Genomic DNA, 23,627 nt, shown 5'->3' on the forward strand with positions numbered 1-23,627 from the left:
CAATCCAGTGGAGGTACAACAGACAGAATGGAAATGCGGGACACACTACAGCCAATAACGTCCTGTCGAGTCTGTCTTACCGAAGCTGTGCATTGGATAGTAAACAAAAAATAGACATGTACCACGGAAAAAGCAACAAAGTAATGATCAATGAATCATTCTCAGCCATTTCCATCATTGCAACAAGCCGTGGACCAATCAGGAAACAATGGTGCGTGGTATTATGGGCTATATGCCGTATTCTAGAAACAAATAGTAATAGTACCAAGCAAGGTTCTAAGCGATAACGTTGCAGCCACAACATATTTGAATTATCAACACGGCGGGCGGTTGCTCGGAGCAACAAGGCGGTGGAAAACAAGCGGGTGTCAACAGTCAGGCCGAAGCTGGAACTAGTGCTCAGCGTTGCTCAACAGGGGAATCTCTGGGGCCGACGAAAAAACAGGTCCACAGTCAACATTCTTCACGGTTGACTCCTCAATCCTTATCTTCTACAGCTCGCTGTTCCTCATCAATTCGCCTTGCCGACGATACAGGGCGTCGCAACGTCCCTGGATAGCCGCCCGCCGCGTTGAATCCTCTTCCGCGATAGCTCTCCTCTAGAGGGACGTGGCGCCTCTGCTGTCACCGACGAAACACCATGGCCGACGCTTCATCGATCACCGTTGCGGTCCGAGTTAGACCGTTTACCATCCGGGAGGCAGCACAGCTCTCCAAATGCGAGGATGGTCCGCTATTCCTTGGTGACGGCTCCTTAGCTGGAGCGCCGACACCAAAGCTCAACCAAAAGGGCCTTCGCTCTATCATCAAGGTCATTGATGACCGGTGCCTGTGAGCTTAACCTATACCATGCTGTCTTAGTACGATCTAATCAATTATTTAATAGTGTGTTCGACCCTCCGGAGGACAATCCCGTACAAAAGTTCTCCAAGAGTGTTGTCCCCAACGGAAAACGTGTCAAGGATCAGACCTTCGCCTTCGATCGGATTTTCGACCAGAATGCCTCGCAAGGAGAGGTCTATGAATCAACGACCCGGAACCTTCTCGACAGCGTCCTCGACGGCTACAATGCAACGGTGTTTGCATACGGTGCCACAGGTTGTGGAAAAACTCACACCATTACAGGCACAGCCCAGCAGCCCGGTATTATCTTCCTGACAATGCAGGAATTGTTCGAACGCATAGATGAACGATCCGGAGAGAAGGCAACTGAGGTTTCGCTTTCCTATCTCGAGATTTACAACGAGACCATCCGTGATCTTCTTGTGCCCGGAGGTAGCAAAGGGGGGTTGATGCTCCGAGAGGATTCAAACAAGTCCGTGTCGGTGTCAGGATTGTCAAGCCATCACCCGCAGAATGTACAGCAGGTTATGGACATGATCATGAGGGGTAACGAATGCCGTACCATGTCCCCGACCGAGGCAAACGCTACCTCCTCGCGGTCGCACGCAGTCCTTCAGATCAACATTGCACAGAAAGACCGAAACGCCGACGTGAACGAGCCCCATACCATGGCGACTCTGAGTATCATCGACCTTGCAGGCAGTGAGCGTGCCAGCGCAACCAAGAACCGGGGAGAGAGACTGTTTGAAGGTGCAAACATCAACAAGTCCCTCCTCGCCCTCGGAAGCTGCATCAATGCACTCTGCGATCCTCGGAAACGAAACCACGTCCCCTACCGAAACTCCAAACTGACCCGTCTGCTGAAGTTCGCGCTTGGTGGTAACTGCAAGACTGTGATGATTGTATGTGTTAGTCCATCCAGTCAGCACTTTGACGAGACGCAAAACACCCTACGCTATGCCAACAGGGCGAAGAATATTCAGACAAAGGTCACGCGCAACGTATTCAATGTCAACCGTCACGTCAAGGACTTCCTGGTGAAGATTGATGAGCAAATGGCGTTGATTAATGAACTTAAAGCAAAGCAAAAGGAATCTGAGAAGGTCGCCTTTGCCAAATTCAAAAAGCAAACCGAGAAGAAGGATGCAGTCATTCGTGAAGGGCTGTCCCGCATTCGCAATGCGTACGATCATTCGTTATCAGAGAGACAGGAGAGAACCAACCACATGATCAAGCAGAAGCAGATCAGTCGCCGGATTGGATTGCTCTCTGCGTGGATCGGCGCTTTTGATCATATCTGCGCCAGTTGTGAAGCTGAGGATGCTCTGTCCAATCTCAGGGCCGTACGCAAGACAGCCCAAGGAATCCTTCTCGAACTGGAGAGTAGCAGGCAACATTATCACCAGCGACTGGCGAAGAATGCGTGGGACCGCGGCATGACGTCCGCGGTGGAACACGCCATTCGTCAACTCCAAGACTTTGATATCAGCGACAATGGCGATTTTGTCAGTATGACTCGCGAGGCCGAGCTGCTGAGGGCCAACCATGAGCGTGAGGCTCTGGCGGCAGTCGCTGAACAGGACAAGGCGGGCGAAGCGGCCACTGTGCAATTGCTTCTCCAGGCACAGTTCGAACTGATTACTGATATTGAGAATCTTATGCAACTCAGTGAGGAAGAAGCCATTGAGCAGGGACAGAAGATGCTGGCAAAGATGCTCAATTCTTGTTCCACCTCGGTTTCTAACATCGTGAAGCCAGACGGTAACCTGCCATCCATGCCGCCATTGAGCCCAGTCAAGGCTAGTCCCCTCAAGCAAAAGAAGAGGCTGAGCATTGCGACTACCGCCCCCTTGGGCCGACCCTTGGCTGCACCTGTCTTGACTCCTACAGCAGCGCCGCCTTCGCCGCAGAAGGGATCTCCCCGACGTCGCAAGTTGAACGTCGGCAGAAAGAGCGTCAGTTTTTCACCAAAGAAACCCGCCGCCAAACCGACGAAGAGAAGTGTACGATGGAAGGACGACGAGCACGAGGGCACATTGACCGAATTTCAAAAGACACCACAGAAGACGCAAATTACCACTATACCAGAGAACAGCCCGGAGCCCCAGCTGCCTCAGCTACCCCGGACATCGCCCATTCCTCGCGGAATTCCAGTGCCCAGTCGCAACTTCAGTCCTTCTTCAGGCGGATCACCCCCGGTGTCCGCAGTTCCCGAACCGACGCTCAACGTGCAAAAGAACAACCGATTCAAGGCGGGATTCTTGACGAAAAAAAACAGCAGCTCCCCAATAGCACCCCCACCAACGACAACGCTTCCCCTGTCCGACAGCGAAAAGTCACCCCTGCGCGACATCGAGGGCAGCAGCTTCCTGAACCGGGCGTCCGTCGAGCGCCCCTCTAGGATTGCGGTCCGGACATCGAGTGGCAGCTACTCGGGCAGCCCGGCATCGGACAAGAACAGCTGGAAGGCAAGCAAGGACGATGCCATCAAGATTACCTCTGCCATGAGACGGATTTCTGGAGGATCGTTCCAGGTGGGCAGCTCCGCCAACGCCCTGCGCATCCACCGACGACGAAGCCCGACATCGGCCACCTACGGAAGCTCTCCGACTGAGAACAACACAATGAACACTATGAATACCATGTTCACGGCCTCTCAGGCCCGGCGGATGGGTAAAGGCGAGAAAGAAATGGAAAGCAAGCCTGGGGTGTTGGGCCCTCGCACCCTGCCTATCATGAAGAACACGCATCGACGCACTACCTTTGGCGGCGACATCCGGCCCCGAGACATCAGCCTGAGCAGCAGAGATGCTATCCGGCTCAGTGCGATGGCGACGCCTAAGCTGGAGAAGCCCCCGGCGAGCTTCTCCAACGGTGGATTCGCCCTGCGGTAACTGAAGTGTTCCGCAATTCCCTTTGTTTTAATTGTTGGGGTCTAGGTAATACGGACGGTGTTCAGGGAGGATACCACATGCTTTGATTTCTGGTGAAGCAGACCTCGCGATCTGGGATCAGACCTGCTCATCTGGTGTGTACGGGATTGATGTGCTTGATATGAACTTGGAAAGATTCATAAACTCGATAACTTTTTTCTTCTCTTTTTCATGTTGATGGTATTTCTTATTCAGAGGCATATATTAGTTTCGGGGCATGTACCATAGCAGGATGAATTTTCCCATACTTTTCCCTCATAACAGTAAGCACTAAACTAGGCTATACACTACTAATACTTCTAGAAGTCAATTCTAGAAGCCTTCCTGATGTCATGCACGGAATGACGCCACCGCCCGCCTGCATGACAAATCCACTTCTCCAGTTCCCTACTATCTACTAGTTAATTAACTACTACAATCTCCTTATATCCTCATTGATAACCTCGCAAAAGTCACTTACAACCCCATCCACCCAAGAATACACACAAAATCACACAGCATTGCACCGACGGAACCTCCAACCTTCAACCTCCAACCGACCCCTCATCCCCGCCTCCCGCGGGACCCAACACCACCCACCGCGGTGGAGCTCTCCGAAAAAAGTCCATGGCCTTCGCGACATCCACAACTTTCACACGCACATTACTCCGCCCATTCATCTCAACCAACTTCGCATCCCTATCCCTAACTCCCACAACCACAGCCACATCAACAATCACACGCACCATGTCCTCCTCCACATCCACCCCCCAAACCGCCACCGTCGCCGCCGGCTGTTTCTGGGGCGTCGAACACCTCTTCCGCAAACACTTCGGCAACGGCAAGGGCCTCCTCTCAGCCAAAGTAGGATATTGCGGTGGTCACAGCGCCTCGCCTTCCTACCGGGCTGTTTGTACGGGTGATACTGGCCGTATGCATCCCCTTCTTCCCATTATCCCAATCCCCCAATCACACCACCAATGATACATACATACTAACATATGGGAAAATGATATGTTTGCAGACGCCGAAGCCCTCCAAATGACCTACGACCCCAGCATCGTGAGCTACCGCTCCCTGCTCGAATTCTTCTACAGAATGCACGACGCCACGACGCTGAACCGCCAGGGTCCGGACGTGGGCACCCAATACCGCAGTGTGATCTTCACGCATAACGACGAGCAGGAGAAGATTGCCACTGAGGTGACGGAGAAGGTCGGCAAGGAGTGGTTCAAGCAGCCGGTTTCGACTGTCGTCGTGCCTGCGGGCCAGTGGTGGGATGCGGAGGAGTATCATCAGTTGTATTTGAATAAGAACCCGGAGGGGTATGAGTGTCCGGCTCAGTAAGTTTTTCTTTCTCTTTCTTTTTCTTTGTTAGACCCGTTGGGTAGGGGTGATGCTAATGGGTGGGTATAGTTTTGTGAGGTCGTTTCCTCCGCTTTCTGAGTAGGGTGGATTGGTGTTGGTGTTAGTGAGTGATGGGTTGGGAGATTGGGGCATTGTGTATAGTGTATAGTTGAATGGCATTTTTTCGTTGCTTGTTTTTTGTTAAGCTGGTTTATGGTTACAATGTCTACTACATCTGGTATGAACATACGGTTCATTAACATCCTGATTACAGCCCTAATAGTAGTAACCTGTGCAAAAGCAACTCCATCCTAGAATCCGTGACATTTCCATAAATGAACAGAACCCCTTATTCTGGTCCGTGGCCGGCACGGACCGACTCAGGCACACCCTCCCATATTTCCAGTGTATGGAGGTGGGTCAGGTTTCGCATTTCCAACTTGCAGATGGCCGGCGTCATCCGGACTACATGACACATGGTGCCCATTCACCTTTCTCACTCAACACTACTAATGATGCAATGGATATAATATCCTTTGCTTGGCATGTGCCATCTGCAGGCAAAACGCCTGAGTCAACGCAGGGTTCGTTTGATAAAGTTCCTGGCCATGCCAGGGCGGTTGGTCTCGCGAACCAGCACCAATTCTTTCTCGCAAGGGTCCGAGGAGTAAGTCACCGAAACGCCACTGTAGACGTTTCGGCCGTTCTTCCAATCCTCGAAGACCTCGAGCACACGGCGAGCAACGACGGTGCTCGTGAACACGGCAGTCGCTGTAGTCATTAGCATTGCTTAGTTGTTTGTAATCGCTATATCATATAGTAGGCACTTACCGTTACCAGAATTGAACACCCAGAGGAAATCAATGTTTCCTGGTCCAGCCAGAGCACGAATGTCCTGCTTCCATTTATCGGGAGACATGCCCTCGGCAAAGAGTCTCTTCCTCGCAAAAGAGAGGCGGCGACGCTCCCGGATGGGTTGGTTCATCCGACGATGGTCTTCATTCCAGTCGATAATTTCAGCCAGCTCGACGCGGTAGCCTTCTCCAAGACGCCCATAGCCCAGCATGCGCTCCATATCTTGATTAGAGTTCAAGAAGGCGAGCGCCTGGGCTGCGTGCTGGAAGGTCACCTTGGTCCTTCCATTAGTCTCCACGCGGATGTCCTGCAAGGGCCCTTCGTGAATACGGGTAGTGATATACTGGATAAAGTCCCGAGTAATCTTCCCATAGACACGAATAACTCCGGCTTTAGCGTCGGGAATGTCGGGAGAGACAGATGCAGGGAGCGTGACTCCGGCATTTCCTGACTCACGCCCTTCAGTGCCATCGTCACTGCTCTGACTTGGCTTGGACACGGAGCCCAACGCCAGAGACATAGGTGACATACACTGCACCTCATGGCTACGACCATTAGAGATCGAGCCGGCGACCTGGGCCCAGCTTCCAGTATGTAGATGACGTCCTTCGGGCATCTTTCTGGTCCCATCCACATAGCCATTGTTCTCCTTCTCAGTGTCGCACAAGTAAGTCGAGCCATTTGGCTTCTGGCTATCGATGTGAGAGGAGAGCTGGGTGCTTGCAGATTCCTGAGTGGCACTATCCTGCTGTGGTTGTTAGTGTTCATTGCGTTGTATCGTCATTAGACTCGTTTGTTCCTGCTTACCTCAGGGGCCAGGACATATTCCTCGGGAGTAAGATGCTCAACTCCCTCAGAGAACTTGTTCACAATCATAATGCTAAGCTTTCCGATCTCGTTGGCGACGTGGTGTTGTCCATGCACGCGGAACTACGTGGTTTAGCTCGCTAGTTTGACAGAAAGGTGAGTTTCATAACCAACATGGCAAGAGATAAGGTTGAGGTGATTAAGGGCCTCAGCCATGGCACCGTCAATCGAATAGGGTCTCATCTTGGAGATGGACGAGGGTTAACGTTGACGATAGGACTTGCTTAGTCTTCAAGATAATAAGATGCGTAGCCGTGGAGGAGAGGTAAACAAAAGAAAAAGAAGATATGATGTGATGGATGAGATCCTGATGGCAGAGAAGGATAAGAAGAAGAGGATGGGGAGGAAAGAGACAGAAGGAAGAGGAGAGGAGAGGAGAAGAGAAGAGAAGAGAAGAAAGAAGCGAGAAGAGGATCTGGTTTATTCACTCCGAGCTGAAGACGGAGTGAAGGAGAGAGCAAACCAGGCAAATCAAACTCGGGGTTTTGGATGGCAGTTGCGGACTCGTAATCAACAATGGAAATTCCTGAGATATTGCAAGCTATTTAACATTATTCTGAAATGGATATGCTCTGCACTGGGGGTGATACCATCTCCAGATTCCCGGAAACTGCCTTGACGATTTAGTGAGGCTTCACAGGGTGGTAGCTGATGATGAAGGCAAAATGAGGACTATCAGTCTCTTCTCTGGACAGGAGAAAATCTTTTATATTTCAACCTTCATTAAAGCAAACCAACTAGTAATTCTGTCGGAACAAGCCAGCCATTCCTCTGATGGAAAGATGGACCTTGGCAGCTACAGCTTTTCTGGAAAGCAACAACCGATGATTCATAACTACCAGCCAGAGGACTTTGTATGTTTCAATACTTATACTTGCTTCTATCATGTATTTCACATACTTAATCACAGTGTTGTTGCCCCACTTGAAGTGTTACATACAACAAGCTCAATCAACTGACATTTCTCCGAGAGGCCATGGCATTGTAGACTTCATGGTTTTAGACACTCGTTTGTTTCATTTTCATTCAGTGATACATCAGACACTTTTGTCTGCGAGACTAAACACCTGCAGCCATCATTTATGCAGCACACCACTACTCGAGCTGATGCCTTTATAGAGAGCAGTAGTAGTCGCAGATTTCAAAGATAACCATTTATATTGTCAAACACGTGCCTTATTTCGAACCCTTAGGACTCTACTCCCTTACTTTGGTCTTGGTATCTCCGTATACTGGATACCTTGTCCATCTACTTCAATTCTTCACAATCATATCAACACATCAACAAACGACAGCGTGACGAGTAAACCTAGATCCAACCACACCTCCATCGCTGAGTCGGCAGCATTCGCCATCGATAAATACATAGTGGTAATTTAGACATGGCCATCCTAGTATAGTGCTGCCATTACTACAGAGAAGCAATACGATGATGCCATCTGTGCGTGATACAGCCGCCGAGGATATACTAGTACTTGTATAGTTTGGGGCCGAAAAAAGTTCTACCATGGAAAACCATATATTTGTGGGTGACATATGATGTAACAAGGATATGCCTCCATCATACTGGGATACATTGACGCTATAACATCAACAGTCAGATTGGCAGCCCGAAACCTATTACTGATGGACTACTTAGTAAAGTGGCGAGAAGTGTAGTTAGGGTAAGATTATATGATGCTGTCCGGGGAAGTATTTTATCTCCATGGACTATATTTCACTCAAGCTGATTGTACACATTCTGTACTCAGAGCAAACTGACCAAAGCAAACAGCAGAATGTGTCATAACCCAACACCTGACATCTATTTAAGCTTGTATGGAGAGAAATAGCAATAAAATAGCCTCACTTTCACCAAACCATACCCTTCCAACAATCCATAAAACAACAAAACAAACCCATCACATAGCCACCCATCAACCGGGGTTCACAATAACCTAAGTAGTCTAAACATCGCAATTATTCTCGGCCGATGATCATCATGCAGCCAATCGCGCCACATAAGAGCCCGACCGGTATCTAGATATCCGCAATCACAACTGTTCCATCGCTGGATCATATCAAGATTAAGACATGTCATGTCATTTTCCAGATAATTAGGTTCTTATCTGTATGTTCCTCCAATCATTTCCTCCACCCCACATGGCCTAATCATTCATGAACCTGAATGCATTGAGCCACTCACTCTCCCCTTGCATACTCATTCAATGGGTATTCGCAATGGGTGATGTAAGCTTCATATTTACTTACTCGCGAGAGATGGGAGAAATGTATACATCATATGGGTATATGCTGATCTAGGGTCTGATCGTTATGTTGTTGCCTTTTCCGTGTTATGTTGTGTGGTGTAGCTGCTCATTAGACGAGGGGGGTTGTAACTATGTACCTGATTTTCCATGTGCGGGGGGGCTTATTACTATTGTTTATACTTTGTATGGAACCAGAACTAGCAAACTAACTAGCTAGCTTGGAGAGGTAGATAGTCAGGAACAGCTGCTGACAATTGTGTGCGTGTGTGCTCCGAGCTTCACCTTCTCATCGTAGATTTGAAATTAGAGCCGGTGCAGCAGCGATTTTAAAGTTTACTGAAAAGAAAACCAAGCAAGTTACCCCTGCATTGGAGGAAGTGTTCTGCAAATAGGAGAGAGATATCTGGGGAATAAAGTTCAGTAGATGCGGTGTGTGATTTGGGTCTCCAATGGGGGGTGAGAAGATGCCAATCCTCCCGCTTCAATTTTAGGACCTAGTCTAGCAGGCTAGCACTGTCCTACTAGTCGTCTGTTCAGGAGGTTGCAGCAGATATGGAACAGAATACGATACTAGTTAGTATCTACCTAGATAATGATAAGGATTACTCCCGTCAATATTGCCCCAATAATGAAATTAATCTATGATCTAATATAATAAATTATCTAACTACATCATATGTTTTAAGTAGCGAATTAATTCACGGTTTCAGATGTGTTAGTTTTGCTTATGTCCGCAGTCGGGGTTGGTGGATTCAATTAGTTACTCGGGTCTCGGTTTTAGATTGATGACTGACACATATGGTGTCATTGTGGATAAACGGTGTTATGGAGCCACGAACGGGGAGGGGGAGCAGGGCAGCATGACATTGTATTCAGAAGTCAGATGGGATTGAAATCATTTTTCATTTTCTTTCTTTTCCCCATTGTAATCCGGCAACCCGTAACCCGCAACCTATTGTTTGCTTGCTTCATCCGACCGATTTCATCATGCAAACATGTTGTCAGAGAAGCCACATTCCATGGCTGTTTTGTGGCAAAGACATCCCCGGCTAAAAATATCCCAAGCTTCCGGGTGCTTTGTTTTCTGGTTTTTCTTTTTATTATTATTTTATTTCCATTTTTTTTTTTTCTCTTTGTTTACAGTGTATTATTACCTTTTCAAAATTTTGCTCATATCTTCATGCCAATGCTTGGCCCCCTGACAGAGCAGACAATCCACGAGCTAGTTACTTAGTTATTTATCTATGAACCACGGGAGACTGTCGTGTGCCGCGCGCCGAATTCCTGATCTGATGAAATCCCCTCCGATTCGGGCAGGTTCATAGAAATCAAGGCGATGAGATAATCCGGCATGCGCGCGCGCAGCCAACGTGAGGATGCCGCCCCGTTGGTGTAACAACCAGCCCTGCTTCCAAGGACGATTGCGGTAGGTCATTGTTGGTCAAGAGACCTGTTCGCTCTCCTGATTTGAACATACTGTGTAAGTGATGTATGTATATGTACTCTGTAAGTTTGAGATTTATTATTATCATCAGCTGGTTAGGCAGACGAATAAAATTGACCGTTCGCGACTAAATGAATTTTCATGTCTTGGATCTCTTATCTGGGTGCGCGGAATGACCGGCTGTCAACTCGAACCAGTTTTTCTTTTCTTATTTTTTCCCCTCAAGAACTAACTAGTCCGGTAGTTAGTAGATAGGACTTTTCCGTTTGCTGACTTGATTCCGAGGAACAAGGCCCATTTGGTTTAAGACATTGTGGGTGACCGAGTGAGCACCAACCGGGGTTTATTTGTTGTGGATTTAGTCATAGGGGGGAACCACATGGGGAGTGGGATGGGGACACTTGGGCTATGTAGATACCTGCCTAGTAGGCTTTGCGGGATATTTGGTTGCTCTTGAAGATGTTAAGCGAGCACGAGATTTAGTAACACCCTTGGTTGGGTCTGGGGAAGATTGAAGAAGGGTAAGAAAAAAAGGGGAGAGTTTTTTTAGTTTTATGTGGATGAGCGCACCCTTCTCCATGATCAACCCCAAGGATTTCCCTGTTTTGTTGCAGTGTCAGGGACAGACAGGACAGCGCTAGACGAGTAACTCAACTACTAGTTTCTAGCTCAGGGTGCTTAGTGGCCCAAAGCAGCGCCTGCTGATAAGGAACTCGCTGTGTAAGAGAAAGAAAGCAGAAAGCAGAAAGCAGAAATCCACGGAGGAATTAACTTTTGGCGGAGTGGGGCAGGGTCTGCTTCGAGACTAGCGCACTAGTAGGGGTCCCGGGGCAGATCAGGGATTCGTCCATTGAAAGCTTCCCAATCCAGAAAGAACGACGGATCCTGCATGGAAAGTTCTCCCGTACCGTGATGGTAAATACCGCTTTTTACTGTACCTTTCGCTGTGGTCGGTCCGAGGGCCCTTATCAGGCAGGGTCAGTCACTACTGGGGGTGGGAGAGGTGACCCTGAGATACCGAACAGATCATCGGGCCAACAACATGCCAGATGTGGTCAGAGGGCATCCTATTCAGCTGGGTCATCTCAAGTTACTCGGATAGCTAATCTAAACAAAGGGATAGAAAACCCCCGTGATGTCTCTCCGTCTGCGTGAGGGGGAAAGAGGGGGACAGACAACGTTCTCGAAAGGTTCTCGTGCTGCTGCTGCTGCTGCTGCTGCTGCTGCTGTTGCTGGAAACCGAATACGCCGTATGAGGCCGTGCATTACCAGCAAGGTGAAATTACCTGACGGGTGGGCTATGAGGTCCCACCGGAACCGCATTCGCATTGAACCGTTCCTTCCACAACGAGAGGAGAGACAGAAAGTGAAGAGCGCCGACTTTCTAGGCAAGTACTAGAGGCTATATAGTATATGACTCCTCCTATTCCTCCTCCCCAATTCGGGTGACTTCCTTCCTCATTGTACTCGTGGCACAATCCCGGGCTCGTTCTATCGTTACTCGACATCTCTTCCCCGGTCGTCGTCTTCTTCTTCTTCCTCTGCTCTCTTCACTCTTTCTCCTGCCCAGTACTCCTCATCCTTTTTTCTATCCATCTCTCCCTCGGCGGTGATACGGCGATAAGAATAATTACCTCCCCGAATTTCCCGCGGTCCCTCATTATCGGCGCAACTTTTGATTGGATTCCCCATCATACAATTCTATCGCCGTCTTTATATAGAAACCGGTATCTTTATCCTTCACTGCGGTAAAGAGAAAAGCCAAGACTGAATTTTGGTACGCCCTAACTTTCCTTTGCCACTCAGGCACAGCCAACATTAGAGCCAGTGAATTTTGTGCCTTAATTACTATTAATAAACTAACGGTTTCCCTCTGCAGTGTTGTCTTGCACGTCTCCAGACCAATCTCTAGTGTCTAGCTATACAAGCATCTACTTCCTAGCTCTCAGGTCTTTCACTGAACCCTGTCCGCCACAATGGTGCGGTACACTTCTTCCATTCTTTTGGCCTCGTTGGCCGCCACTTCCGTCTGGGCTGCCTCGTCCCCTCCTTCATGCAGTACCAGCTCTCAGTGCCCCGAAGAGTATCCTTGCTGCTCTCGTGCGTTGGTCCCTTTTCAAATCTAGCCCTATGTGGTATTACCTCATCCGCTAATACTCTTTTAGAATATGGACAGTGCGGTACTGGTGCTTACTGCTTGGGTGGTTGCGACCCCATCTCGTCATACTCTCTGGACTCTTGCGTTGGTGAGCCCGTGTGTCAGAGCAAGACCTACAAGTGGGACTCTCTCGATAGTGCCGCGCTGAACACCAAATACCTCGGAAATGCGTCCGAATACGACTGGGTCTACAGCGGCTACCCCAAGTTGGACGATGGAAATCTTCTCCTCACTATGCCCAAGAACACCGTTGGTACCCTCTTTGCGAACAACCACTACGTCTGGTATGGCAAGATTTCCGGCAAAGTCAAGAGCAGCCGTGGTGCCGGTGTCGTCACGGCTTTCATCCTGCTTTCGGACGTCAAGGACGAGATCGACTTTGAGTGGATTGGTGCGGATCTGGCCAATGTCCAGACCAACTATTACTGGCAGGGTGTTCTGAATTGTAAGCCTACCATCGTACCAAACGCAATTCTCAAGACCCGCTGCTAACATGCCTTGGGCAGACAACAACGGCGATAAGGATGCCGTCAACGGAAGTGATACCTTCGATGATTGGCATGAGTATGAGATCGACTGGAAGGAAGATGCGATTACCTGGTCTGTGGATGGTCAGGTCAAGCGGACTCTCACCAAGGAATCGACCTGGAACGAAACTGCTCAGCGCTACCAATACCCCCAGTCCCCGTCCAGAATGCAGCTTTCCCTGTGGCCCGCCGGCCAAGCCAGCAATGCACCCGGAACCATTGAGTGGGCTGGTGGCGAAATCGATTGGGACAGCCAGGACATCAAAGACAAGGGTTACTACTACGCCACGTTCAGCGACATCACGGTTGAGTGCTACGATGCCCCGAACGGCACTGTTTCGAACGGAAACAAGTCGTACATGTTCACCAACAAGGACGGGCTACAGCAATCGGTTCAGATCACCAACAATGACACCGTGCTTGCATCTTTTGGCGCCACCGGTCTCGACATGGATCTCGGTGCCAGCGACTCCAGCAGTTCCGGAACTAACGGCACGGTTCCTGAGAACCAGGGAGGTTCAGGAAACGTACCAGGCAGCAGCAGCAGCAGCACCACTAGTGGCAGCTCAAGTACCTCTTCTGGATTCAGCCAGGGCAGTAGCACCGACACGAGCGGTGCCCCCTCCCAGAATGAGCGAGTCATGAGAGGCTCATTCTTTGCTGCCTTGGTCGCAGTTGTCGTTCTGGTCGCTCTCTAAGGAGAGACTCGACAAGCAACCATCATCTTCACTTCTTGGATATTCTTATTCACATAGCTCGATTCTCGGTGCATGACCCTCCTTTACGACTTGTGTTATCATTCTTAATCCTCTTTACTGTTCTATACCTGGCGCTCCGAACGCCCGTCTTTGATCGGATCTTGTACTTTATGTTTTTGCCCCCATTGGATGTCTTTATGGTTCTTATGACTGCGCCTGGGTGGTTGCGTTTTTACTCTGTCATGAACATGACTTGAATACACATACTAATACCCCTTTTCCGCTGGGTAATCAGGTGCCTGGTAGTTGGACGTGTTTATTTTCTCTTTCCCTGGTATGGTGTTTGCATGGTAGATTACTGAATGCCAATGGGTTATTTGGTCTGGCAGACAAGCGAATACCGAAATAGGACTAATGTACATCACTTTATTTTACCGGATGATACCGAAGAACAAGTTGCAACGTACAAGTAGCTACACCCTCTCCGTCGGGAACCCCCAACCCTCTTCCCCATTGAGACAGAAAAAAAGGCTTTACAACATACAAATACACACTCTCAACATCACCAACCCTACCACTACTAATTGCCCGCTCTTCCTAAGCAACCCATCACCCACCAATCAACTACCAATCACTTTGATATAACTAAATCAGACCTAATATACTACTGAATCAGGATAAAACACAATAGAAATGTACCATCTACATCGGAATAATCCACCCTACCCCCGATGTAGACACAATGTCTTCTCGCTGCTACGGAGTTAGCCATATGAAATAATGCTGTATCAACTGATTTCGTATCAACTATTGCGGAGGGAGAGATACGGATTGCTGTTTTGGGATGCCGGTGGGAAGAGAACTGCTGCGAGCTTGTCGTTGGTGGGGTAGAGGTCCACGGATATGAATGGGGTGATGAGTGATGCTTTGATATTTTACTCAGTATGATATAAGTAAGATATTGGGGGAGTGATGAGATAATATATCATGGACACTTAAATGGTTATACGTATGTTATGCATTATACGTAGTTTTGCTATCGGTGATGAAAGTGATATATTAAAGGCTAAGAAAAAAGCATTCTGATAAGTCATATAAAACTGATTGTTGGTTGTGGTTAACGCCAAACACCCTCACCAAAGTATTATGCAAACATTGTTAATTTAAATCATCATTTGTCAAAAGTTATTGTATAAATGGCAAGATGGATGATTCATGATTGACGATTTAGACGTTATAGAAATAATCGTGACAAGTGTATCGGCTTCAGTGGCTCTCGCCACAGCTGCAGCCTCGTTCGGAGAGTCCGCGCTTGCGGAACTCGCCGTGGTAGGTGTCTAAGCCTTCGGTTCGGACATCCTCGCCTAGAGGGTCGCCGAGCCAGCCAAAGGGGCTATCTTCGGAAGACATGGTCCAGTAGTCGGAGGAGAGGAGCTTCTTGGTCGTGCTCTTCAGGTCTAGGTCTAGGAAGTCGGCCAGGAAGTCGCCGACTTCGGTGTTCTCGTGGTTGCCCGCCAGGGGAAACGCGAGTTTTCCGGAGGCGTAGATGTTAACATCGACACCTGATGAGGTTAGTTTGTGATTGACGGGGGTTATTTGGATGGTGGTATCATACCGGAATGTCCGTGGGTTGACCACCCGATTTGAGCCCTGCGGCTGACAATATCCGCAAAGACGTACTGGGGGTCATATGGGTAATTGGGATCGAGAACGGCGTTGATCTCCTCGTCCGTGACATCTGTGATGCCAAGGTCGTTCTCAATGAGGCTGCGGACGAACTTGTACTGCTTATCTTCGTCCGTTTCGGTGGCAAGATAGTTCACTAGCTTCTTGTTGACGTACTCCGAAGAGTGACTGGCATTGGCGAGTACACCGGGAAGCCATTTGTAGTCGGGGTATTCGGGCTGTAGCTGACGTGCGACTGACAAGCCTCCAGTCTCGTGGTCGGAGGTGCTCACGACCACTCCCGGAGTCGAGTCCTGCTCTAGGAACTCCAGCACGGCCGCAAAGGCCTTGTCGTATGCCAAGACTTCATTGACTTGTGCAGCTGGGTCGTTTCCATGGCCAGCATGGTCGATACGCGAGCCCTCAATCATGAGGAAGAATCCCTGCTCACTGTCGGCGGTAGCCTGACTGAGAATTGTCAAGGCGGTGCGAGCCATCTCCTCAAGAGAGGGGTACACGTCATTCTGGCTGCGGCGGTCGATCTCAAAGGGGATGTCTTTCTCCGCGAAGAGCCCCAGTAGTGGCAGCTTGCCTTCAGTGCCTCCATTCAGAGAGTCGAACCCGGCTCGATCATCCATGTAATGGTATCCACCCTCCTTCGCCAGCTCGACAAGGTCACGGTCATCGCCCCGACAGCTTCCATCGGTCGAGTTGGGCAGGAAGTGACACCGACCTCCACCCATGATAAGATCCACCACCCGGCCCAGCGGGTGCTCCCCAATTTCCTGTTCCGCAATCCGGTCTTCGTACTGTCGGAGATTCACATGTGAAGCAAAGCAAGCCGGTGTCGCATCGGTGATACGGGTCGTCACTACCAGCCCCGTCTTGTAACCAGCCAAGGAGGCAGCCTCGAGGACGGTGCCACACGGCGAATGGTCAGGAAGCACGGAGATGGCGCCGTTGTAGCTCTTATGACCACACGAGAAAGCTGTCGCACCGGCCGCGGAATCCGTCACAAGGCTGGAGCTCGATCGAGTACGAGAGGTACCGACAAAGTGCTTGTCCAGGACAAGGACGTCGTCAGCGGGGAGCCCTTGTGTGAGTTGTTTGTAGCTCCTGGTCATGGACAGACTAGCGGGGCCCATGCCGTCGGACACCATGAAGATAAGGTTCCGTTTGCCAGCGGGCTTCGTCCAGGGATCTTTGGAGCGATCTGGACCTCGATTGGATTCATGTTGGTAAACGACGGAAAGGACGATGACAGCTACTGTGGCAATGAGGGCCCAGGTGAAGAGGCCGAGCTCTTTCCAGAAGCTCCATCTGCGGCGTCGGTCACGGTCGGTGCGGATCCCGGTTAGCAGGGCGTCCTCCTCCTCGGCATTCCGAATGGAGGAATGGTCAGACGAGGGGCGCTGGGCCAAGAGAGGCTCTTCACGCGCCATAGTGTTGTGAGAGGCCCTCTAAGAATGGATGGAGGAAGAATCAGATGAACGGGGAAGAATAGTACATGAAAGGAGAGATGGGAGGTTGGACAGAAGGAGGTGAGCAACAGGCGGGAAGATCGTCCGGGGTTGCACTTGTTGGCCTGAGCTAACCCCCGATTAGTCCAGGCCACTATCTTGCTGTTTCGGGTATCGCGCCGCCCGGGGATCGCCGTCGACGTCACATGGATTCTGACACTAGTGATGCTATACAGCACTAGACCATGAACACTAGGCTAATATGACAGTAAATCTCATTATCTATTATACATACATACAAGAGTGGATGGGACATTCTAAAAGGGAGATGACTTCCCCAAGATAACAATAACATACACAACGGTACCCCCAAAATATCACAGCGAGCCATCGGGTAGCCCCATAGTATCCAGGGTCCAATAACCCCTAATATGACCGCTCAGACACCAGCTCAAAAAAGACTCTACCTCCCCTTCCAACCGATCGGAATCATAGCCGCAGCAATCTCCGACACACCTCGCTCCGTAGCCAGCAAATTAAACTGCGCAGCAGCATTCCTCGTGTCCAACACTTCCACCCGAACTCCCAGAGAATTGATATGTCTCTTGGTCTCCGGCGACAGAGGAAACACAGTCTCTCCCATACCAATAATCAACATATCTAGACAGCATCAAAAGCCACAAATTAGCCACACATTCCCAAAATCATAGGCCACCACACAACCACCCCCGTAGCCAAGAGAAGAAACAAAAGCAAAAACATACCCGGACGAGGCCAAACAAGATCCAAAATTCCCCACGCATGCTCCGGGACCTCAAACTGGCCCTTCTGATTGACCATACTGTTCTTCCCTGCTTCAGCACCCTGCCACGGCCGCCAGACAAAGGCTTCTCCGCCAACAAGGAACACTCCGTTCCCACCGGTGATCTTGACGCCATTGTCTAGATGAAATCCCGTATCTAGAGTAGCGTCGATAGCGGTTGTCGGGGCGGGGATATTGCCTAGCACGTTGAGTGCACCAAAGTCCGTCTGGGTGTCTTCCTTGGACGGCGGGCCGCGGTCTCGGCTGGAGGGCTTTGCGCTGTGAGCACGAGGGATCATCCGGGTCGGGCGAGCATCGTTGCTGTTGTAGCGGTGGAGAGTGAGGGTGGAGGGGGTAATCCGAGCGAGAGGGGAGATTGAGCGAGATGCGAGTTGTGTGCAGATTGCGCTGGCGCCGCAGTTGGGGGAGATAGAGGTGCGCAAGGCGCGGAGAAGTTGGGGAGACGGAGGGTGCATTATTAGGCGTTTGGTGTTGTGTAATACTGCAAAGGCCTCTATTTTCTTCTAAGTGAGTATAGAGTATCAAAAAGACCGTAAAGTCATCCGACCGTGTGAGGTTCTCGAGGCGAGTCGAAGAAGTTGGCAGTATCCGTTGTCTGAAGAAATGAAGAGCGGAGCAGCCGAGCTTGGGAAATCGAGAATCCGGAGGTTGACTGCCTCAGGCAATGTAACCCCGGCCTGGCGGCAATTGGCCAATGGAACGCCCGCAAATAGTAAACGTTCTTCGCAGCAATGTAAATAGGTTCTATTATACTACAAGGTTCGACGAAGATACACAAAAGAATCTTATGGAATTAAATACTAAAGGATGCTATCGATCAGTATCGTAGATGTCGTGTGTCAAATGCAACTAGTCTAATAATTTTTATTCACGGTTCCAACCATTTTGTACGTCCCTTACCGAAAAAAGAAAAAGGGGGCGAGGTTGATGTTCGATATAAAATGACAAGTGAACAATGTGTCATGTAGTCGTGAGTCGCTTGAAATGCAATTGCCCCTAAGGGAGCATTTACAAGGGGGAGATAGCCCCGGGAGATTCTGTCAAACCCAATAAGATGCTATATCTCCCACCCCGTCATTCACAAACGTTCAACGCGGGTGCAGAGGCGTCTCCGTCTGAATTTGGCTAGCTAGACCTACCGAGTGCTCACCGAGCTGTCTCCTGTCCTTTGCGGCCATCGTCACCGGGCTTGTTGGCCGGCTTCCGGTCCTCGTCGGACTGACTGGAGCTATCATCGGCGGCACCCGATGTAGATGCGCTACGCAAGCGTTGAGCGCGATCTTGAAGCACTTGGGCTTCCGCGGCGGCCCTCTGGGCACGAATCTGTTTACGCCACATGCTGGCATACCGGCCTTTCATTGCCAGCAATTGATCGTGAGTGCCACTTTCAGCCACTCGGCCTTCATGTAAGACTACTATTCTGTCCGCCGTAGTAATGGTACTCAGTCGATGAGCAATGACAAGCATCGTCCGCCCACGGGAAAGGCTTGACAGCGCGCCCTGGATGTGCTCCTCGGTTTCTGTGTCCAGCGCAGCAGTCGCTTCATCCAGAAGAATAATTCGCGGGTTCTTGAGAATGGTCCGAGCAATGGCAACCCGCTGCTTCTCTCCGCCGCTGAGTCGGAGACCGCGCTCACCGACCTTAGTATTATATCCATCGGGGAAGGACATGATCTTGTCGTGGATGCTGGCAGCACGGCAAGCTTCATAGACCTCCTCATCCGTCGCGTCCTGATTGGCATACTTCAAATTGTACATCAATGTCTCGTTGAAGAGCACCGTGTCCTGCGGCACAACTCCGATGTGCTTTCGGAGCGAATCGATTTTGATACTTTCCACGTCGTGCCCATCTACACGAATACGGCCCCTCGTCGCGTTATAGAACCGGAAGAGTAGACGGAAAACAGTAGATTTTCCTCCGCCTGACTCACCCACCAGAGCTGTGGTTGTCCCAGGCTCGCAGCGGAACGTCAGCCCATTCAAGGCTGGTTTCCGGGTGTCATATGAGAACTCGACATTTTCGAACATGATATCACCCTTGCAGACTGGCAGGGGCCTGGCGCTGGGTCGATCGACCACGGTGGGCTGTTCCCTGAACAGTTCCAGCAGCCGCTCTGAGTTGATCATGGCTGACTGGATGGAACGGTAGAAGGTGCCAAAGAAGTTCAAGGGCCCTTGCAATTGGGCCATGTATGTGAGGAGTGAAACAAACTGCCCAACATCCCGCTGTCCTAACGATACCTGATAAGCCGCGATAAAGCATGCAATCAGCAAACCTAGCATGAAAACTGTGTTCTGCGATGTATTCAGCAGATTGAGGGAGAAGAGAACGTGGTATTCGGCCTTCTGGAAGTCAGACACAGCATTTCTGTATCTGCCAAACTCATAGTCCTCCGCATTGAAGTATTTCACGGTTTCATAGGAGACCATAGAATCGTTCCTAGCCATACTATAAGCTTTGCACAAAATTGAGTATTAACCGGTGATATTGTGTACTTACTTAACGGCATCTTCTTGCCGGGACTTGTTGACCATCTCTCTGCGGATTTCCGCTCGCCATTGTGCCATACGCACGGTGACGTAGAGGTAGCAGAAAGTGACAATAGTTACCACGAGCGCATAATAAGCGTCCAGGAAGACAAGGAAGAAGACGATCGCAACACAGAGGTCAACCAACATAGGGACGACCTGAAAGGTGACTTGTTCGAGAAATGTGTTGATTGAACTACCTTTGCTCAGGGCAGATAGCACCTCACCCGTCTTTTTCCCAAGGTGGAAATCGAGACTCAGTCCATGTACGTGCTCGAAAGCCGCAGTCGAGAGCTCCATGTAGGAGTACTGGCTCACAGGTATCCATAGATTAGACCGCAAAGAACCGATGAGACCCTGGTTGCCCTGCAACCACCGGTAGAGAATGTAGAGGCAAATGTTGGACCACGGAACTCGAAATTCGCCATCTTGCTTGGAGAGCATGTTGGTGATGACACCTGCCTGGTAAGGAACCAGCACATTGACGATCCGTTGCAGTACAATGAGCAAGAAGCAAATGACCACTACTATCTGCAACCGACGAGATTTTGATGGCCATAGGTATGGGAAGAATAGTGAGTAACCGCTAAGATACTCCCACCAACTAGTCGACGGAACAGTAGTCGGGCGAACCCACGGATCGGCGGGCTTGGAAGCCTGCGCGTGACCATTCGTTGAGCCGTAGGCATTCCCATTTTCTGCGTGGTGGCCGTTAAGTAAACCCGTGGTCTCATTGACCCCATTGACGTGGCCGTGAGCCCTTTTGGAGTTGAAGTTGATCGTATTGAACATGTAGGACATGACCATAGCCATGAGGAACAGTACCCGAACACAGTTCAGAACTACCTCCGCTAACTCCCACGGCGTTATGCCTTGTCTCAGACGACCACCAACAGGGTTCCCAACCACAGGTTCGCGGTGTACGTCGGAATAGATGGAGAGGGAGGTGCCTAAGATACCCAGTTCAATCGGAATCGCCACTAGCCATGGAATAAATTGGGCGAAGGTTGGAGAGGGGTTTGTATCCAACAAAGAGACGAGTATGATCGCGTAGTCGAAGAATGAGCCCACGACATAGATCTAGTATCATTAGCGACTACGTCCCTCCCGTTTCTTGAGGTTCCAACCCAAGCTTGGGTCAGAACTAAAAGCTGAGGCAAAGCAGAGGACTTACCACCACTGATTGGCCACACCACCAGTGTTCCGATCTTGCGATCATCACATGGGCCACATTAAGGGCACCATCCGCGGCGATTGTCAGAAGTACTCCGACAGACAACCACTTGAACAACAGTTTTGTGCGTTCTGAGAACTTTTGCGGTGCCTTGATCACGGTCATTGTACTCCGGGACCGTTTGGGGAGTGGTCGCCCACCAGGGCCGGTATGTACGGCATTGGCGTTCTTGTTCGCATTTCTAGCCGTGACAATGGAGCTCGCAATGAAGGAGGCGACAAATATGAGGAGCAGAATAATGGGCGATGCGATGCGCAAATACGCCACCATATCGCGAGTTGCGTGTTGGTAACCCATGATGTGCAGTCCTCCCAATTGGCCGATATAGAATCAGAAGACCATTTAAGGTATTTCCATGACCTAGCGACCACCTTCCTCTTCTAGATTGACGCCGAAGACCGCAAGATGCGACAGGTCCACACTCGTGAGATGACGGGGATATATTGTAATAGGATGGTAGGAGGCGAAAGCTGCTCCGAAATATTTGGCGATCGAAGGAGCCAAAAGTTGTAATGGACTGGGGGTGGGTCGACAAACACGTGGGAAGAGTAGCCTCTTTTTCGATCTTCTATTAAGCTTAGGAATGGAGGAGAAATGTCTCTCTCTTAACCAAAAACGACAGGCGGAATAAGAAAAGAGGAAAAAAAAAGAAAATAAAAATGTCTCGTAGAAAAGAAAAGGGCAATGGAAGAGTAGGGGGAGAAAATAAAAAAAAAAAAGTTTTGTTCAATAAGTACAGGAGAAGAATACAGATAGGCTAATCCCGAAACTATAAGAGAGGAGTGAAAAGAAACAAGATCCGGGAAAGACTTGCACCAGGGAAGATGATATCAAGCAGGGAAAACAAAGAAGCCCCAGCAGGGAGGGGGGAGGCCAGCGGAAGAGAGGGAAGGAGGAGGGAAAGACGGAAGAAAGAAAAGAGCAGGTAGGGAAAGACAGGAAGAGAAGATAGCAAGAGGCAACACGCGAGAGGAAAGGATCGTTGGAGGATACAAATAGTAACTGGACGGTCGAGGAAGAATGACGGTGTGGATGCGAAAGCAGCAGTCGAGAACCCAGACTAGCCGGACCCAAAGCTACTCCAAGCTTGGTTGGCTTCGGAAGGCGAAAAATAGGAATCGGATCCAGCTGAACCAGAGTAGGGGGATCAAATCAAATAAAATAAAAATCAATTTATTTATTTAGTTTGTATGAAGAAGAAGGATTGTAATTAAAACAAATGATTTATTTAAATCATAGGAACGGTCAGTCGCTCTTCTTTGCTTTCCTTTTCTCTTTCAACGGTCGGTTTGCTTTGCTTTGCTTTTATTTTATTCCATTTGATCCTTTTTATCTCATTTTCTTTTATTTCTGGGGGTGTGAAATTCTTCGAGGATGATCAGATGCAAAATCGGAGGTTTATTATTATATGCCTCTTGCTTTTTCTTTTTCGTCATTTTCGTCCTTTTTCATTTAATTTTTCCCTCTTCCCCCCATATTCCTTTGCATGCTGTTCCTCCCCACCATTGCTTAAATGTTACGTGTCGAGGAGCAAGGTGTGGCTAAAACAGCCCAAAGTAGACAACAAAAAAATATTAAAAATTAAATGTGTTTATTTTTTTTTTGGTCTTTTTCTCAAAAGGCGGAGAAAAGGACGGTGTGCTGAAATGAATGATCAAACTACAGTGTTGTACGTAGCTGTTTGTCAATTCCAGTAGGAAGCAAGTACCTGCTGAGGCGCTGTTCATGGCCATTTTCTCGGGTCGGGGTGGATTTGACCAAATGATTCGTGCCCAATGGGAACAGGGGTTGGAATGAAGGTTCGAGACTTGAGGACAATTCGGCCGCCGACGGTCACGAACCCTCAAGAAGCATTTAGGAAAGAATGGAAGCCTGAGTAAATGACTGACTTACTACTCTGTTGAGTACTAGCAGCTATACTAACTGTGGGGTACAAGAACCCAACTCCTGGGGCTTGACTATATGATTCGAGCGAGACATACTTGTTGCATACATACATGATCATACTGCTACTTA

General features: G+C 49.5%; 8 protein-coding genes across 8 annotated transcripts; 4 read left to right on the forward strand and 4 right to left on the reverse strand.

Annotated features, from left to right (window-relative positions):
- Window positions 1-628: 628 nt before the first annotated feature.
- BO79DRAFT_189141 (kinesin family protein) lies at window positions 629-3,991 on the forward strand. The gene is made up of 2 exons (XM_025680637.1): window positions 629-831; window positions 887-3,991. Exons 1-2 carry the CDS (start codon window positions 641-643, stop codon window positions 3,735-3,737), a joined length of 3,042 nt encoding a protein of 1,013 aa, XP_025543174.1. The 5' UTR covers window positions 629-640; the 3' UTR covers window positions 3,738-3,991.
- Window positions 3,992-4,502: 511 nt separating this feature from the next.
- On the forward strand, window positions 4,503-5,205 carry BO79DRAFT_139475 (peptide-methionine-S-sulfoxide reductase; the record flags this gene model as incomplete). Its single annotated transcript, XM_025678196.1, has 3 exons — window positions 4,503-4,686; window positions 4,780-5,098; window positions 5,172-5,205. 3 exons carry the CDS (start codon window positions 4,503-4,505, stop codon window positions 5,203-5,205), a joined length of 537 nt encoding a protein of 178 aa, XP_025543175.1.
- A 471-nt stretch (window positions 5,206-5,676) lies between these two features.
- Window positions 5,677-7,007, reverse strand: BO79DRAFT_138966 (uncharacterized protein; the record flags this gene model as incomplete). The annotated part of the gene is made up of 4 exons (XM_025678180.1): window positions 5,677-5,873; window positions 5,934-6,705; window positions 6,765-6,887; window positions 6,939-7,007. 4 exons carry the CDS (start codon window positions 7,005-7,007, stop codon window positions 5,677-5,679), a joined length of 1,161 nt encoding a protein of 386 aa, XP_025543176.1.
- A 4,603-nt stretch (window positions 7,008-11,610) lies between these two features.
- Window positions 11,611-12,129, forward strand: BO79DRAFT_64076 (uncharacterized protein). Its single transcript, XM_025689534.1, has one exon. It carries the CDS (start codon window positions 11,653-11,655, stop codon window positions 11,914-11,916), a length of 264 nt encoding a protein of 87 aa, XP_025543177.1. The 5' UTR covers window positions 11,611-11,652; the 3' UTR covers window positions 11,917-12,129.
- A 273-nt stretch (window positions 12,130-12,402) lies between these two features.
- utr2 (putative cell wall glucanase (Utr2)) lies at window positions 12,403-14,033 on the forward strand. Its single transcript, XM_025689535.1, has 3 exons — window positions 12,403-12,617; window positions 12,683-13,120; window positions 13,182-14,033. The coding sequence occupies exons 1-3, from the start codon at window positions 12,494-12,496 to the stop codon at window positions 13,898-13,900; spliced, it is 1,281 nt and encodes a 426-aa protein (XP_025543178.1). The 5' UTR covers window positions 12,403-12,493; the 3' UTR covers window positions 13,901-14,033.
- A 907-nt stretch (window positions 14,034-14,940) lies between these two features.
- Window positions 14,941-17,082, reverse strand: BO79DRAFT_189151 (alkaline phosphatase). The gene is made up of 2 exons (XM_025680638.1): window positions 15,516-17,082; window positions 14,941-15,462 (listed from the first exon to the last, which is right to left on the reverse strand). Exons 1-2 carry the CDS (start codon window positions 17,005-17,007, stop codon window positions 15,167-15,169), a joined length of 1,788 nt encoding a protein of 595 aa, XP_025543179.1. The 5' UTR covers window positions 17,008-17,082; the 3' UTR covers window positions 14,941-15,166.
- Window positions 17,083-17,334: 252 nt separating this feature from the next.
- On the reverse strand, window positions 17,335-18,431 carry BO79DRAFT_167401 (Mth938-like domain-containing protein). The gene is made up of 2 exons (XM_025679376.1): window positions 17,790-18,431; window positions 17,335-17,685 (listed from the first exon to the last, which is right to left on the reverse strand). Exons 1-2 carry the CDS (start codon window positions 18,301-18,303, stop codon window positions 17,489-17,491), a joined length of 711 nt encoding a protein of 236 aa, XP_025543180.1. The 5' UTR covers window positions 18,304-18,431; the 3' UTR covers window positions 17,335-17,488.
- Window positions 18,432-18,905: 474 nt separating this feature from the next.
- Window positions 18,906-22,122, reverse strand: hmt1 (putative vacuolar ABC heavy metal transporter (Hmt1)). The gene is made up of 3 exons (XM_025689536.1): window positions 21,552-22,122; window positions 20,349-21,457; window positions 18,906-20,288 (listed from the first exon to the last, which is right to left on the reverse strand). The coding sequence occupies exons 1-3, from the start codon at window positions 21,906-21,908 to the stop codon at window positions 18,995-18,997; spliced, it is 2,760 nt and encodes a 919-aa protein (XP_025543181.1). The 5' UTR covers window positions 21,909-22,122; the 3' UTR covers window positions 18,906-18,994.
- Between the last annotated feature and the right edge of the window lie 1,505 nt (window positions 22,123-23,627).

Source organism: Aspergillus costaricaensis (assembly GCF_003184835.1).
Source record: "Aspergillus costaricaensis CBS 115574 unplaced genomic scaffold BO79scaffold_5, whole genome shotgun sequence".
Taxonomy (NCBI): Eukaryota; Fungi; Ascomycota; class Eurotiomycetes; order Eurotiales; family Aspergillaceae; genus Aspergillus; species Aspergillus costaricensis.

What these genes read in the sequence shown, in the direction of transcription:
- hmt1 (XM_025689536.1), bottom strand. Translation starts at nt 21,908, where the DNA reads ATGGGTTACCAACACGCAACTCGCGATATGGTGGCGTATTTGCGCATC. An exon ending in GGTGTGGCCAATCAGTGGTG is followed by an intron (nt 21,458 to 21,551) that starts GTAAGTCCTCTG and finishes TAATGATACTAG; the next exon opens with ATCTATGTCGTGGGCTCATT. An exon ending in CGGCAAGAAGATGCCGTTAA is followed by an intron (nt 20,289 to 20,348) that starts GTAAGTACACAA and finishes TAGTATGGCTAG; the next exon opens with GAACGATTCTATGGTCTCCT.
- BO79DRAFT_189151 (XM_025680638.1), bottom strand. Translation starts at nt 17,007, where the DNA reads ATGGCGCGTGAAGAGCCTCTCTTGGCCCAGCGCCCCTCGTCTGACCAT. An exon ending in GTCAACCCACGGACATTCCG is followed by an intron (nt 15,463 to 15,515) that starts GTATGATACCAC and finishes TAACCTCATCAG; the next exon opens with GTGTCGATGTTAACATCTAC.
- utr2 (XM_025689535.1), top strand. Translation starts at nt 12,494, where the DNA reads ATGGTGCGGTACACTTCTTCCATTCTTTTGGCCTCGTTGGCCGCCACT. An exon ending in AGAGTATCCTTGCTGCTCTC is followed by an intron (nt 12,618 to 12,682) that starts GTGCGTTGGTCC and finishes ATACTCTTTTAG; the next exon opens with AATATGGACAGTGCGGTACT. An exon ending in CTGGCAGGGTGTTCTGAATT is followed by an intron (nt 13,121 to 13,181) that starts GTAAGCCTACCA and finishes TGCCTTGGGCAG; the next exon opens with ACAACAACGGCGATAAGGAT.
- BO79DRAFT_167401 (XM_025679376.1), bottom strand. Translation starts at nt 18,303, where the DNA reads ATGCACCCTCCGTCTCCCCAACTTCTCCGCGCCTTGCGCACCTCTATC. An exon ending in TCTTGTTTGGCCTCGTCCGG is followed by an intron (nt 17,686 to 17,789) that starts GTATGTTTTTGC and finishes GATGCTGTCTAG; the next exon opens with ATATGTTGATTATTGGTATG.
- BO79DRAFT_64076 (XM_025689534.1), top strand. Translation starts at nt 11,653, where the DNA reads ATGTCTCTCCGTCTGCGTGAGGGGGAAAGAGGGGGACAGACAACGTTC.
- BO79DRAFT_189141 (XM_025680637.1), top strand. Translation starts at nt 641, where the DNA reads ATGGCCGACGCTTCATCGATCACCGTTGCGGTCCGAGTTAGACCGTTT. An exon ending in GTCATTGATGACCGGTGCCT is followed by an intron (nt 832 to 886) that starts GTGAGCTTAACC and finishes ATTATTTAATAG; the next exon opens with TGTGTTCGACCCTCCGGAGG.